The sequence below is a fragment of the Pelobates fuscus genome, chromosome 8 (assembly GCF_036172605.1).
Source record: "Pelobates fuscus isolate aPelFus1 chromosome 8, aPelFus1.pri, whole genome shotgun sequence".
Taxonomy (NCBI): Eukaryota; Metazoa; Chordata; class Amphibia; order Anura; family Pelobatidae; genus Pelobates; species Pelobates fuscus.
In genome coordinates this window covers 165,343,769-165,359,383 of record NC_086324.1, presented here as the reverse complement: position 1 = coordinate 165,359,383, position 15,615 = coordinate 165,343,769, and the positions used below count along the sequence as shown (strand labels likewise).

Genomic DNA, 15,615 nt, shown 5'->3' with positions numbered 1-15,615 from the left:
GGCCGGTGGGAAAGTCAGAAGCTGCTAGCTTTGACAGGACCCAGGAAAAGAAAAGAAAAACAGACACCACAAAGCAGAAACGCTTTGTCCTTCCTCAGGCTGCGCAGGAATGCATCTGCTATTTGATCTTATTTTGCTCTATACTTTTCGCTCTATACTTTCTGTGCATGCTTCTTTGCTTATTTCCAGTGTCTCTCCTACCCTGCCGGTGATCATCTTGCTAGCTCCACTATGGAGTGATAATGTTAAATTCTACAACCTTTTTCGAATTTGTTTAAATGGTCCTTAGAATACTTTAAAACCAATCATCTCCTCACATCCAAATTAATACTCTGTGACTTTTCAACGTCACTCACTAATACATGTAGATGTACAATAGCCTTATGGCTGGGAGTGTCTGACTGTGGCACCCAAGTTCATAAAGGACTACTACGACTCCCAGAAGTCTCTGCAGACTGTGTGTCTGGGTTCTGCAGTTCCAAATCCGTGTTCATACCTTTGCGTTAAGTTTCTTGCATGTCATTGAGCAAAGGGTTTAATTGTAATTCCAAAACGTTCAATCTGGCTCAAGTTCCCATTCTACTTGCGATTAAACGAAATAGAAGTGGAAACTTATTCCCAATGACAGGTGCGGTCTGCCATAGTCCGTCACATCTCTCAGTAACACAGCCGGCATTAATGCACATCCGTAGCTTAATTATAACTACTCTACATGGAAGAGTGATTTGTAACATGTATTGATATACACATACGTAAAGGTGTAAATCAAATAGTAGAGCATTAAAAATTGAAACTGCCATTTGGATTTTTATTTTTATTTTATTTTTGTTCGGATGGGGCAAATTCTTCTCGGTTGCACTTGCTTTTAGAATCACTTCCTGTGGAAAAATCTGTTGTCCAGAACAGCAGGAAGTGCCAAGTGTACCTAGAAATATTTTCCCCCGCAGTCTGTTAAAATGGTATACTCAAACCTATTGATATATCATGAATATGTAAATATCTGTATATAATATAATTATTTAAACCCATCAGGGCCTCTAAAGGTTTCTGTTGTCACACCTTGCCCTCATTAGGAAGGTTACATTACAAAATGCTCTTCCATATAGTACTTTATTTTGCTATGGTTTTCCCTTAACTAAATAAAACAATGATAACCTGGTTAGTCTATCTGCTTATTTATATTTATGTCTGCCATAAAACTAATAATAATCAGAGTAAATAACAGATAGACGATACATACAACCTCCATATTGATTGTTTCGCTTTCTGTATTGTAGATAAAGATAATTTATGATGATTTTTTATTTTTTTTTGTCCTAATAATTTGAAATTTTCCTTATTTTTTTGCTGATCACTCATTTTCCAGCCTTATTCTGTTTCCAGGTCTTGTTGCTCTACATCTCCTCCCTCCTGCTGTGCTGCTGTGCGAGGTGGCCATCTTTCTGCGCCAAGCTTCGCTGCCATCTCGTCTTAGTGTCCAAGTGTATGAGACAAGAGATGTGACTTTCTGTCTTCTAGGAGAAACAAAATCTACCTATTGTTTCATTTATTTATTTTTTTAAATTTTTTAATTTTTACATTTTCTCCCATCCTTTCTCAAAAAACCTCTGCCTCCTCTGTTGCCTTATTTCTTGGTATTGCTCTCTTGACTAGACAGGGGCTCTGCAGTACTTGCAGGTCCATCTGGTGCAGGGTTTCGCAGTCGCCAAGACCAACAAACCGTTCATTTGAATCTGTCGTGGTCCTATTCTTACATCATGTTGTAGGTAACGAAAAACTGTATAAAGGTATTCAACCAAAAACGTTCGATTTTTATCTTCATACTGGTTGTTTCACTAAAGTGTGAGTTGTCAGGAATTTCATGCCAAAATAAAAATTGGAAACTTTCATGCAGTTAGCTATTTATTTATATTTTTTTGGCTATTTTTTCTGGTTTTGCCCTGTAGATGAGTTATTTAGGAGATTTTTTTGTTAGGAAGGATTTTTAGCAAAATATTTTGTGCCTTTCGACTGCTGAGTTCCAAGCCTCGACAGTCGGAAGGCAGAAGGTTTATTTGCATAAAGAGGGAAAAAAAGCTTTATATTTAATTTTCCCATATTTCTGCTGTTTTTCGTTATCTGCATCTCTGATTTTGAACCACAGACCACGAACAGTCTGCTTTAACCCATTCACTGCCAGATCGATCTGCAACCTGTTGTAACTCTGCTCCAGTGACCGTTCATAAAATAAAACTTTGCTGTATTTTTTATTTTATTTAAAGTACTGTACCAGTAGAATTGTTGATTTAAAAAAAATATATATATTTTTTTCTTCTTTTATGCGTTTCTTTTACTGTTAAAGCTAAAATAAATTGTGAAAGCACTCTGTTATGTAATCTCACTTTCGCCCAACTGAAGTCACACCACACTTTTAGTAAAGTCTCTTAACCCCATGTCTGCAGATTTTACATTGGTTATGGTATCCCTCGATGGCAGACATACTGCACGCTCCCCTACCTGTAGGTAATGGCCGATGATGGAAAGGAAGGATCATAAACAGCTAATCTGTTGCAGGTTATTCAGCTTTTTTAAGGAGTTGTGTAGTAATTGTTTGAAAATGTATGCAACACCAATTATTAAAAAAATAAAAGGATATCCACCTATCTGAAGTTCCTGCGTATGCTGTATCTCCTCAGGCTTTGCAGTTTCTTTTCGAAGTTCTGCCTAGACTTGGAAGTGGCTCAGCAAACTCTTAACTTAGCTCCCCTAACTTTCTGTGCTTGTGCAGAGCTTATTCCACACCTACCGGCAAGACACTGTTTGTCAGGAAGTGGCTTTAGTGCTATCCACCTTCTACAATAGAAAATCAAGTTAAACTGTAGCTCCCAGAAGCCACTGCAGTGCAGCTTTTCTGAAAGGTACAAGTAGTTGTATGGACAGTGGGTAGAATAGTTTCCCTCCGTGACATATTTTAGTGAGTCTGCAGACTAACAACTGAAGTTATTTTTCAAAACTCTGCACTTATAAGACAATTAATGCATGGAACATAGGTTGTTATAGTGCTTGCCGTGTCCCTTTAATGATCTCAACATGAGCCCGATCTCCCTATATTATGAGAGGACTATAGATAATTTTTTTGCTTGTATAACCACGGGCTGCAGAGCTTGGGAATAGACAAGAGTTTAATGATTTCAACCCGTCCAGGATCAGACAGCTTGCAGTGCAGAGACAGACACTTTAACATACCTTGTGATCTTGCTAAACTGGGGTAGCTGCCAAGCTTGCCAGGCACAAGACGAGCTACCATTTGGATCTGCTGCACCGTGCCATAAGGGTGGGACAACACTGCGATGCTGCCGCCTTCTGAGCTCAGTCAGACAGTTAGACGTGATGTTCTCCAGTTATTACATTAAAAAGTCATTTCAAAGCCATTATACAGAGAATGCAGAATTCTTCACATAGCAGGCCTAATTCATGACGAAATTCAGTTTAAATACCATTTTTGGAAATGGTTCTTACTTTGTCCCTCTGAATAAGATTTTGTAAAATGCTTCTTATAGGGCATTAAAGGGGACCTATAACCTAAAATGTTTTTCCATAAATGAATTTAAAGCAGATCCTAACTTCATCTACGCAAAATGCGGTATGTTTACCTGAATTATGTCAGCATTATAGTGTGTGTATACATTGTATCACAATGATCACAGTGATAGTTCTAAATTATAACATAACTGCGTGGAGTCAGCAGCCAATCAGAACATGAGATTAAGGTAAGGCACATTTCCCAGCATTCTACTCTGCAGGGAAGAGAAAATGGCCGTTTGACCATTCTAATCATGCGATGCCTGTTCGTGCTATAATGAAGTCTGGGCTTGCTGTAAATCTTATATTCAATTTTAATTATATTGCTGAACAGATTTTAACATCAGCACATGACATATACAGACTTCGTACATTTTGTGGTTACAGAGCCATGTTTACTCGTTGGCTGTCGCCATACTAGCGTTAATGACAGCTGCATGTAAAGAATTCTGGGTGAGTTGCAGATTTTTCCTCATTTCTGTTTGGATGTCCATTTTACAGATCCGTTGGCAATGTCCTATGCAGTGAATAAATCCCCAGGAAGATTGTCACTGTTCAGTAAACTGTGATTACAATTAACCAAAAGAAAAGCACATAGTGCAAAGTAGAAATCACTGGGTAGACTACTATTTTGGGGTCAAGAAGGAATTTTTTCCTAGTTTGTTGCAAAATTGGAAGCGCTTCAGACTGGGTTTTTGGCCTTCTTTTGGATCAACAGCAAAAGCATATGTGAGGAAGGCTGAACTTGATGGACGCAAGTCTCTTTTCAGCTATGTAACTATGTAACTATAGACCTGCAATGTAAACGGTTATGTGTATAAAAAAGAAGTAACAATGATTTGCTTTGCAGGGTTAAAAATAATTAAATTAATAAATATTCCGATTGTTACTTGCAGTTATTCACTATGTTAGATCCGTGTGCAGCACATGGACTTGGCTCATCATTAAAGTTTAGTAGCTTCACTTAAGCTCTAAAGACTGTGGCATCCTGTTATGGTCCCTAAATAGCCCACTGACCGCAGTTACGAGTATTGTACCCCGAATTTTTTATTTTTTTTTTACGCTGCAGTTTAGATCCCTCTCCAGAGTATTAATGGTGGGAGTAGGAACTTGCATTTTTTTTCTTGATCTGTCCATTTCTCTCTAATTCCACTACTGCTATATAAAGATCGTTCAATGCAGTTTGCAGACGTGACCACGGAGTAGGGAGACTTTACAACAGCTGTGCACACACTCCTCATGAAACAAAATGTCAGTCTTGGTGAAGGAAGTCATTACATGGACAAGTGCTTTCTACAATTTATTTTTAGTGGTGCTGGGATCTGATTTTGGGGATAAAATACTGAGGTTTTAATGGTGATGGTTGCACAGAATATTCATTGTACATAAATAAATGTCTCTTATGTTAACCGAGCTTGTGGCTATAGTGCATTGGGTTGGAATTGCAGAGTCCTGATGTCTTTGAAATGTAGCTCCCATAGTCCTTTGTCAACCAAGTGATTGCAGTGCGTTATGGGAATTGTAGTGCAATACATTTGGAGACCTGCAGTTCTTCACCGCAAAATATTGATCATATTTTTGATCCCCTTATAGTTTTCCTCCAGCTGTTGTCGTTCCTCTGTCCCCATCATACTTTTGACAAACTGGATGCTGGCACTGAGATTTCTACAACTGTAGGAATCCATCTGTTTGGGCCTTCATTTATAGAATGTTCATACATGTTATCATGATACTTCCGATACTGTGTATTAGAGATTTAATGTTTTGTTAGCATGACATTTCACGGACAGATAGAACAAAGTAACTGAGGTTTATAAGGCCACTGATATATGCTTGATTTATGGGACAGCTGCCCTACGAAGGAGAGGACATCAGTGTCTTTATTTTATTTTTTCCCATCCCCTATGACTCTGCTTATCCTAGTTTCTATGTCACCTTACACAATGTTTTATTATTAACGCTATCTCACCCTTTCTCTCCTGTCTGTCTTGCAGGCGCTCTGTTGTCATTGAGAAGTTTGAAGCTCTGGACATTGAGAAAGCGGAGCACATGGAGACCAACTGTTCCACGGTCCCTAGCAGCGAGGTCCGCCAGGGTCGCAGTGAGAAACGCTCCTTTCCCAGGAAACGGGTAAAGTTACCTGTTTTGGGATGTCTCCCTACATGGGATGGCTATCCAGGAGAGGTGGTAGAGGCACAATACTGTAGTGCAGTGGTGGCTAAAGTTTAGACTCTCATATGCATGTAGGGATGCCAGACCCACTAACATTTTTGTTGTTGTATAGAACATGAAAAGTGCTGCCTTGAAGTATGTAGATTTTATACTCTGCAAGATTTCCTTCCTCCAGAATTTTATGTACTACAAGTCAGCCCTTTTCCTGTGCTGTCTATCTGTAAAATGTAATCTGGCAACCCTTTCTTACATATGTCTGACACCATTATTCTTACTGTTAAATACGGAGTATGACATTTGCATATCTAGATAATATCTGAAACTTTATTTACTAAACTTGAAATTGTGGATAAACGACGTTGACATGTTTTAGGCTAAATATCCCAAGCTGCGCCCCCTCCAAGCTCTGCTATTTTGGTCTAAAATATTAATTTCCTGGTTAAGTATTCACTATTCCTGGTTAAGCTGGAATGAAGACACTGTGTTTCGCCTGGCATTTACATAGCAGGCACGAAATTTCCCCCTTTAACCCGAATGTCTTCCAGTCCCGCTGTACGGTGGAATATATTTAGCTTTCTGCCACTAGCCTTTCAGATAAGATTCTCACCTTTTACTGTCCTTTTCACAGGACGAGTCGGGGGTCAGTACCCTTCCTGATGTTTCTGCCTCACATATGTCTCCCTATCGCCGTGCGAAATCCCTGGACCGCCGGTCTTCAGAATCTTCCATGACGGTGAGGCCCTGACATTATGCAAGTTTTTTGGGCGAATGTTTTGTTGTAAAACGTTTAATTCTGTGTGCAAGGAAACGCTGAAGCCGGATGTAGCTTATATTAATCTTCCCTCACTTGCGTACACTTTACCTGTCTTCCCAAAAACTTGCATAATGTACACATTTTCTCTCCTAACTCTGGTGGGCAGTGATCTGGTAACACACCCACCTAGCTGTAGGCAGGGAATGTCCTGTGTGTGAGTGTGTGTGTTCTGACGTGGTGCTGGGGAGTGGGGGACTCCTGCCTGTGCTATTTGAAGATATGAATGGTATGCGTTGCTATCACATAACTTGCATTGCTTGGCACTCTGGCGCCCTTAGAAATGTATTGACTTTTGGATCTAGTTTCTATTCACTCCAGAAACCCGATTCAAAAACCAAACTGTGTCAAAGGAATGGAATGGTTCACTGGAGGGGCTTTATTTTGTTGGAGTTTTTCTTTTTGCAAGATGGGAGCCTGCTGGTTGAGGCCCTGGGAACTGACTGGCTGTCTGTGTATTTTAGTACAGCAGGAAATGTAAGATATTCTTGCATCTCTTATCATGTGACGGGCTTTAGGGTATAAGAGGCAGATCAGACAGGCTTACACAGAAAGATGACAAGGAGCCAGTGATGAAGCTCGATGGGAAAAAGAAGGTATGGGACTGAGCTTTTTACAGCAGGCAACCTCTAGAATCTGTAGCTCATTGCTCTCATTCTCATTCTGTGAGTTTTCTTATTTACTGATTGCTCTCTGCTCCGTAATGGGAGATGCAGGCCAGAGTTATTGCTCATGGTTAGCAGGCCAACTTCAGTATGTCCAATACCTTCTCAGATCAGATTCAGTTCCTGTTGAGGTTAACTCGGCCTCCAGTCCTTTGAAATTTGATAAAACCAGTTCCATTCACAATACTCCCAATTACCCAAAGCAACTTTGAGTTTATTTAAATACTATTTTTATTTTATTTTTTTTATTTTTTTCTTCATTTTCAGTTTTCTTCCTTGTTTCCATCCTCATCTTAGTCGTGCTATTTGGGATATAGTTCAAATAAGATAACCCTACAATAATTTATTTCTTTATGTTGGATTAGCATAAAGTAGGACTAGATTTTTTGTTGTGAGTTATCTTAGCCAGAGAGGATTCTGGGTAACCATTATAGAATCTCTCTAGAACTCTGTGTACTGATTTTTTTAATTTTATTTTATTATTTTTTGTCTGCAGCCTGACTTGCTGAACTTCAAGAAGGGCTGGCTGACCAAGCAGTATCAGGATGGGCAGGTACGTATTGTCCAAGGCAAATAATGAATCTTACATGTGTCATAGACTAAACGGAAGGGTGCCAAAGGATGCCATAATCTTTCTTCATTGTATCAGTCACTGACTCTCTGTGATGCTCAAATCAAGCGGAACAGGAAGTCCTACCTGCAACTAGAGCTCATTTCATTCTGATGAGTTGGAGGGGGAACTTATTTATGTTAAGGAGTGGGAAAAAGCTGTTTTGGTTGTAGATTTGTTACTGGAACTCTAGGGGCGCTGTGGAGAAGGCTTCCTAGGATTTTATATTATATGGGTTGGAAGTGTTAAAGTAAGTATGGAATAAATTGGAGATTATACTGTCCTCACTTCCCTCCAGGAAACAAAGTCAAATAATTAGTCAAAACATGAGAACAGTGCCCTATCACTATAGACATGGTTATCTGGGGGTTATTGGGTTCTATGGAAATATAGTTGTTGTGATGTGAGCTGGAAGTTATGCAGACAGTCAGTTTTACAAGCAGAGGGGAGGAACGTTAAGGTCATAGTCTTAATACAGTTGCCTGCGGGACCCCTTGGGACTGTGTGTGATGTGCTGGGTTTCTGGGAATAGCAGAAGAAGAGACAGACGCCCACAGTCCCAGAACAGCTAAACCCACGTTGTTGTTGATCAGTTATTGCACTATTTCTTCACAGGCATAACTCCATCAGCCACTCTCCTTTATAATCCATTTATATCGTCCGCTAGGCCACCACCAGGTTAAAGGGCATCTAACGCTCTGCTGGGTGGCATTAACAAATTTTAAAATACTGCTGCTCGTTCCAACATACAGCTCAATCAAGTCCATGCCTTGCATTGAGAAATGTTTTATCGTTTCTCCTCTCCTGAACAATAGAAAACAATCTATACCCTTTTTGAATCTTTTACATGCCTTATATTGCGTGGTCACGGCTGTAACCTTCTAGCCATTCTGTGAGGGAAAAAATTTAAAATTGCCTCAAATAAAAAAGTTGATCAAAATGTAAAAATTGGAGATTGAGGACTTTTCTATAAAAAAAGGCTGTTAACTAGGTTAACTATGTTAACTAGTTGCATAGTTGTAGAGCCATATATGGTTTCCCTTGGCAAAAAGGGGGCAGGGTTTATGCACCAAACCTAAAACTGTAATGATTTGAAAACCAAATTGCAAGAAAAAAAAAAGCTAATTAATAAATTAATATTAGTTCTAATAAATGATGTTCTAGCATATATCCTGAGCTGCCCTGTAGAGACACGAGCGAATTTATAGCACACTGAAGCACCACCTGCTGACTGGGAGATGTAGTGCAGCTCAAACTCCTTTTTTATTTTTGTGTTAAAGTGCAAAGTCGTGCTCTCTTTTTGACCTTTTCTTTTAATACATTATATTAGTTTAAAAAAAAAAACCATTCCTATATTTTCTGCAATCCCCATTTTGTACAGTATTCCAAGTGAGCTCTTGTCTATATAATCAGGAAATGATCATGTATACTGCAGGTTGACAGGGAGAGCTAAAAGTGTGAGCTTAAGCTAACAAGTTTTGTTTGTTATATTTTCCAAAGAAAACTATTTTTGTTCTTAAGATGCTAACAATACCTGCAGAGAGCGTCCTGATGAATGGATCTGTGGTTTTTGGGACACTTGCTGCCCGTGCTGGCGCCATGCAGCCTAAATATTTATTGGGAGGCATAAATTGGTGTTTACTTTTTTTCTCCCTCAAATGGACATCAACGTTGATTCACAAAGTATTTTACAACATTAGGTCATATTTAAAGGGTCTTTTAAGTAAACCTACTATTTGAGAAGCCCGAACCTGACTGCAAATGTGTTTTTTATACTTTTTATTTTGGTGTGTGGCACTTTTATTTATTTATTTTTACAATTTTTTTCAGAGGTTATGCCAGAAGCAACACTTTTTTCTGTTTTTTTTTGGGGTGGTAGGGGCACCTTAGAATTCTGTACTTATAGGCACCTTCAATGTAAATCCAGCCCTGAATGCTAGGGACGTGTTAGTGAGGTTTGCATAAAAATATCTAGGTTGCTTATGATGCTTGGAATGTCCTCTTTTAAAAAAACAAACAAAAAAAACTGTGGTTATAAAATGCATGATGAGCTGTAGCAATGAGGTAAAGTTTCTGTGGATGCCATGACCAGTGCCAATTTACCGATAAGCTTGTTTCTTTGTACTAGTGGAAGAAGCATTGGTTTGTCCTGACCGATCAAACCCTGAGATATTACAGAGACTCAGTGGCAGAGGAGGTGAGTAAACACTCAACATTCACGGCAGCACTCAAGTGAGTCTATCGCATCCTCTTACTCTTGCATGCTCTGCAGTTCTTTTTTTTTATTCTTTATTTTTTTCCAAAGCAGGACAACTGATACACAGCACACATAACAATATGAATACAATTTAAAGATAGGCATAGATGCAGCAATGTTCGGCTTACAACGGTATCCTTACAAATGCACATCCCAATTGTTACATATTACAGAATTTGTAATCATACAATGCGCTTTTGCCTGCAATTTCCCAAGTGTGGTTAATTGCGTTAAGTATCTCAAGACATCCCACATGGTGTTTTTATGTTAAGAAATAAAACATGTAACTATTGTGCTTTAACTTGTTCTAAAAACATTTAGGGGTACCATGTATAATCGCACTTGCTTCTTCAGCGGTACTGCTTACCCTTGATAGTCCCATTATGCACGATCGTACAATTGTAAGGAAAATGAAAGATAGTTCAGAAGATTAAAACTAGAAAAAGAGAGAGCATCCTCGAGGGTCCGAGGAAGTAAAGAAAAGTAGTTAGGGGTGAGTGTGGGAAGAATGGGAAAAAAGAGGGGGGGGGGGGGGGGGGGGGAAGCGGTCCAGTGAGTGCTACCGAACGTGAAGTGGCACAAGGATTGCATTGCCTTACTGACTACCTATCCTAATCACCTCTTTGAGTAACCTCAAAGAAAAATGGGGTTCGGGTGAAGCGGTCTGAGACTTATCTCTTTAGTGCCCTTAGTGATACGATTTTATGGTTTATGTGTTCGGTCCAGTCTGTGCTTTTAGTTACTAGCTGTGCTATTGATCCAAGGGTCCTAAATATTTTCAAATTTCTTCGTAGTCCCCCTGACGTGAGCTGTCAATTTGTCCATTAAAAAGTGTCCTTTATTTTATGTTTTATTATTGCTATTGTAGGAGCGTCAGTCTGTAGCCAGACCTGCGCTAGGGCACGTCTTGCGGCGAGGGTTATTTTGTGAAGGAGGTTTTGTTCCGACCTTGTCCAATCATCTACAGATCTTGACAGCAGGAACACCCACGGGTCTAGCTTCACCTCCCTGCCGAACACTTCTCGCAACAATGTTGCGATCCGTTTCCAGTATATCTGCACTACTGGACATTCCCACCACATATGAATATACGTACCCTTATGTCCGCAGCCCCTCCAGCACAAGTCTGTCAGGTTTTTACCCATGCGGCACAGTGTCACCGGGGTGGTATACCACTGAAATAAGGTCTTATACGATTGTTCCTGCAGGGTCACGCACACTGAAGATGTTGCCGCTGCCTCCCATATTTCCTGCTACTCAACCCCTTCCAACACTTGGTTCAAGTCTGCTTCCCACTGATCAATGTATTTAATATTTCCCCATTCCAGAGTGTGCGCACTCAGATGGGCGTATAAACTGGAGATGAGGCCGTTCGGGAATTGTTCCCTTGAACACATTCTCTCGAAAAACGTCAATGGCGTCTGTGCCGCTTTCTTGATCCTGGTATCTCGGGCGTAGTCCCTAAGCTGAAGATAGCGAAAGTAGTCGAAAGGTCTCAATGGGGTCCTACTATTCAATTCCTCAAATGTGACTATGGAGTCAATGTCAAAAAGTTGAAATAGTCTCTGCAGCCCTGCGTTTTCTAGTCCCCTGAAGTTCCTAGCTTGCATACCCGGGGGGGAAGTCTCTATTTCTCAAGAACGGGGTCATTGGCGACGGGGTAGATGTCAGACCATCTTTGAGGGCATTTGCGTCCCAGACCTTGAGAGAGGCCTGTACCGCTTGGCAAGGCACCCTGTCCAGAGATCAAAATTCTCTAGGGGTCCATATGAGGTATTGGGGGAGATCCGGGCCCAGTAAAGAGGACTCCAAATCCACCCATCTCCTCTCATCAGGGGGCGTATGCCATAGCGCTATTTGGGTCAACTGGGCCGCCACATAGTAGTAGTAAAGGTTCGGCAGCCCCAGCCCCCTCTCCCCCCCCCATCCTTAGCTCTGTAAAGTATATTCCGTGATATCCTATGTTTCCTATTCTGCCAGATAAACTTGCCGATGACCTGTTGAAGTGCTCCCAAGCTAGATTTAGTCAAGTGGATCGGGAGAGCTTGTAAGAGGAACAGTATCCGAGGCAGCACATTCATTTTCACCGAATGTATCCTCCCGATCGACAAAATTGGTTTATCTACCCACGTCTCCATGTCACGTATTAATTGCCTAATCAGTGGTACATAATTCTGTTGGTGCAAGAGGGAGGGATCCGCCGTCAACCAGATGCCCAAATATTTAATGTGATCTTTCGCTATGTGGCATGCTCTGCAGTTCTGTGTTTGTGTAGACTGGCCCTCCACAGACACGCCATTTGTTTAATCTGTGATATTATATTCATGTTGGACGGATACATTATAACTACCCATAATAAGGGTTGCCAGACCAATATGTTTCCATAGAAATTTACTGCTTTTTCAGGCTGTTGGGCAGCTCAAGAAAATGTCTTTTCTGTATGCTATAAAACAGGCGTAGGAAAAAAAACACTCCCGATGTTGTGGACTCCATGTCCTATAATGTTCTTACAGCTATAAGGCTGACAAGGCATCAGGGGAAATGCAGTCCACAACATCTGGAGTGATGAACGCTGCCTTCCTCCATCATAGGATCCTAATTGAGGGAGATTAATATCTGAAATGCCTTGGTTAGTTCATTGATGTACGCTGGTCTGCTGCATACTATAGGGCAGCACTATTCCTGTCTTAGGAGTGATATTTGTTCAGGAAAGCTTGATGGATCTGGCAACCCTGCCCAAAATGTAGCATTTTCCACAGGAAAAGCTACAAGGTATCAAGTTGTAGCTCCTAGCAGATCTAGCTCCCAGAATCCTTTTAGAAGTAGAGAACAGAGCAAGTGATCTTCAGGAGATTTTGGGAGGTCATTCCGTGCTTTTAAAAACAAATTAAAATAATTATGCCGTGGGATTACATCACCTGCTGTCTAATGTACATGTGCTAGTTAAAGTCCGGGACTTCACCTCTAGTGATTGTAGGACTCGAAGTCTAATTGCTGCTGTTGTAATGTAGGCTGCTTTAATGCTTTTTCTGTTGGGTGTGTCGCTAATTCCAGAGAAATAACAAGTTGGCTGTCAGAGCCTCACTCATCCTTTTATCTCTGTTTATTCAGGCTGCAGACTTGGACGGAGAAATCGATCTGTCCGCCTGCCATGATGTCACCGAATACCCAGTTCAGAGAAATTATGGCTTCCAAATCCACGTAAGAGCCAAAAAATATATTATTCCTTATTCTAACGAGACCTTGATTTTGTGCAAAAATGAAAATATTAGCACAGTAATTGTCCATATTATTTACTGTTATGGCAGCTGTACTGATAGTCTTATCTGCGGTAGAATGTTTAAGCTTCAGGCATTTGTCAAAATAAAAGCAGAACAACTGCAGCTTATTGTACAGTATGCAGCTTATTGTACAGTATGCAGCTTATTGTACAGTATGCAGCTTATTGTACAGTATGCAGCTTATTGTACAGTATGCAGCTTATTGTACAGTATACAGCTTATTGTACAGTATACAGCTTATTGTACAGTATACAGCTTATTGTACAGTATACAGCTTATTGTACAGTATACAGCTTAATGTAGTTGTTCTAGTGGGTATAATCATTCTATGCAGGCATTTTCATGTAAACGCTGCTTTTTCAGAGAAAAGGCAGTGTTTACATTGCCCCTAGGGACACCTCCAAGTGGCCACTCCTCAGATGGCTGCTGGAGGTGCTTCCTGGCTCAGGGCTGCACAGTAGGCAGCACTGCCAGTCAGCATCTCCACACTTTGCATGCGGGTGCTGAATTTTCCTCATAGAGATGCATTGATTCAATGCATCTCTATGAGGAGGTGCTGATTGGCCAAAATTGGCACCGCCCCTTGCAGATTTCAGCCAATCCAATGCTTTCCCCACGGGATTGTCACTAAGGGGGCGGAGCCAACGCCGGCAAACCTGTGCAGCGCTGGAAATAAGGAGTTTCATTCATTTTTAAGAGGGCTATGGGGGGCGGGGTGATGTGTTCGTTTAACTTTCCATTCACTGATTTCGTTAAGTATGATAAGCTGATCCCATGCTTTGAAAATATTACCCAGCAGGCATGCTGCTGGCCTCACCTTTTCCTGATTGGCTGCTCATTAGAAGGAAGGAATTATGTGGAATAAATGCTGATCGCATTACCTGACCGATGATGACATCAAATAACTAATGTTAAAAAACAACCAATAATCGGAATTGTTCAGAATAGGTGGTCAGTGCGTTCTATGGATCAGTGACCTCTAGATTTCACTCTCCATATGTTTGTCAAATGAAATATTGGCCAAACATCATGGACATACACCGTGCAAGGCCAGCCATCTCTGATATAGACCGTTCCTTCACTTCCTCTCGAAAGAATTGTCCAATTTAAGTGAATAAAACTCACATATTCCTTTGCCAGTAAAGCACGGAAGATACCGTAGCTAGCAAAGGTTTCTGATTTAGTTAATGATCTGTCCTGTCATTCATTTAACCACGCTGATTCTTGCAATGATATTGTTAGTGAATTTGTTAATGAGATCTCTTAATAAAATTTCAAGTAATGTTCCCAACACATGTTAAGCTCACAGTAAATTCCAGGCTGAGATTAAGAGAGCCATAAAAGATTTAAAATCGTGCCCTAATCTGTTATCCCTTCTTAAGTATAAGCAATATGTCTGGTTATCTCTTTTCCTTCCATAGGATTCCGGAAAGATTAAAAAACACATATTGTGGGGAATACCATCTGGGCTTGGGGTTGGGGTTTTGCTTAAATTAAATGTATTTTCTTGTGTTATTTGTAGTCATGATCTATATATCTGCAGCCCAATGGTGGTTCTTTGTATGTCGCCAGTGCTCTGAGATCTTGATCACTTTTTCTTGCAGACTAAGGAAGGGGAGTTCACACTCTCAGCCATGACATCAGGTATCCGACGAAATTGGATTCAGACTATAATAAAGCATGTGCGGCCAAACACGGCTCCCGATGTCACTAGGTGAGACCAGACCCTACTGTGGGAATCACTAATCTGTTCTGCAGATCATTTCCTGTTGGCATGGTGGTTCTTAACCTTTTATCCTGGCAGAAACCCAAAGGATGTGCAAATAACTAGCTTGATGACCTATTGTTCAGGTTTAGTATAGTAAAAGCAAAATTCTGTAAATCCCTTCATTAGACTCTTGTCAGGGTCAGAGGAGTCTCCAACGCGGCAGAAAGAGTAGTGCTCTGACAGTTACCAATCTACTGTGGGCCATTAACAGGTCCCAATGACTATAATGCGTGTTTTTCAACAATTGGGGACCTAATGAAACCATAAGTTGACTCGGCTGCAGATCCTGATCCAGAGGTTAAGAACCATTGTGTAAATGTTCTAATGATGTCTTGGCATCCAGCGCGCAGGGCACAGAGTGTGCATGCTCTGCTCCTTCACTTGTTTCTCTGCATGAGAATCCAATTCCTCTCCACATTATCTGGCTCAGTCTTTCTCTCATTTCTCTCACCCTTTTTTTCTTACTTCGCAAATACATATTCTTTCTCTC

At 40.6% G+C, this 15,615-nt stretch overlaps 2 protein-coding genes across 11 annotated transcripts in view; one reads left to right on the top strand and one right to left on the bottom strand.

Moving 5' to 3' along the window:
• Window positions 1-15,615, bottom strand: part of PEMT (phosphatidylethanolamine N-methyltransferase) — a 440,725-nt gene that overhangs the window by 72,971 nt on the left and 352,139 nt on the right. The window lies entirely within an intron of this gene.
• The window catches only part of MPRIP (myosin phosphatase Rho interacting protein), a 118,855-nt gene that overhangs the window by 69,089 nt on the left and 34,151 nt on the right, over window positions 1-15,615 (top strand). For 9 of the 10 annotated variants that reach the window (XR_010085215.1, XR_010085214.1, XR_010085217.1 and 6 more), the window contains exons 8-13: window positions 5,556-5,691; window positions 6,362-6,466; window positions 7,706-7,762; window positions 9,948-10,016; window positions 13,188-13,277; window positions 14,962-15,071. Coding sequence is in view for 5 of the 10 variants with exons in the window: in XM_063430676.1 (XP_063286746.1) it covers window positions 5,556-5,691; window positions 6,362-6,466; window positions 7,706-7,762; window positions 9,948-10,016; window positions 13,188-13,277; window positions 14,962-15,071 (567 nt within the window). In the remaining 5 variants the exon portion in view is untranslated. Of the gene's footprint in view, window positions 1-5,555; window positions 5,692-6,361; window positions 6,467-7,109; window positions 7,141-7,705; window positions 7,763-9,947; window positions 10,017-13,187; window positions 13,278-14,961; window positions 15,072-15,615 lie in introns of those variants that run through there. The other variant, XR_010085216.1, reaches the window with a different exon arrangement.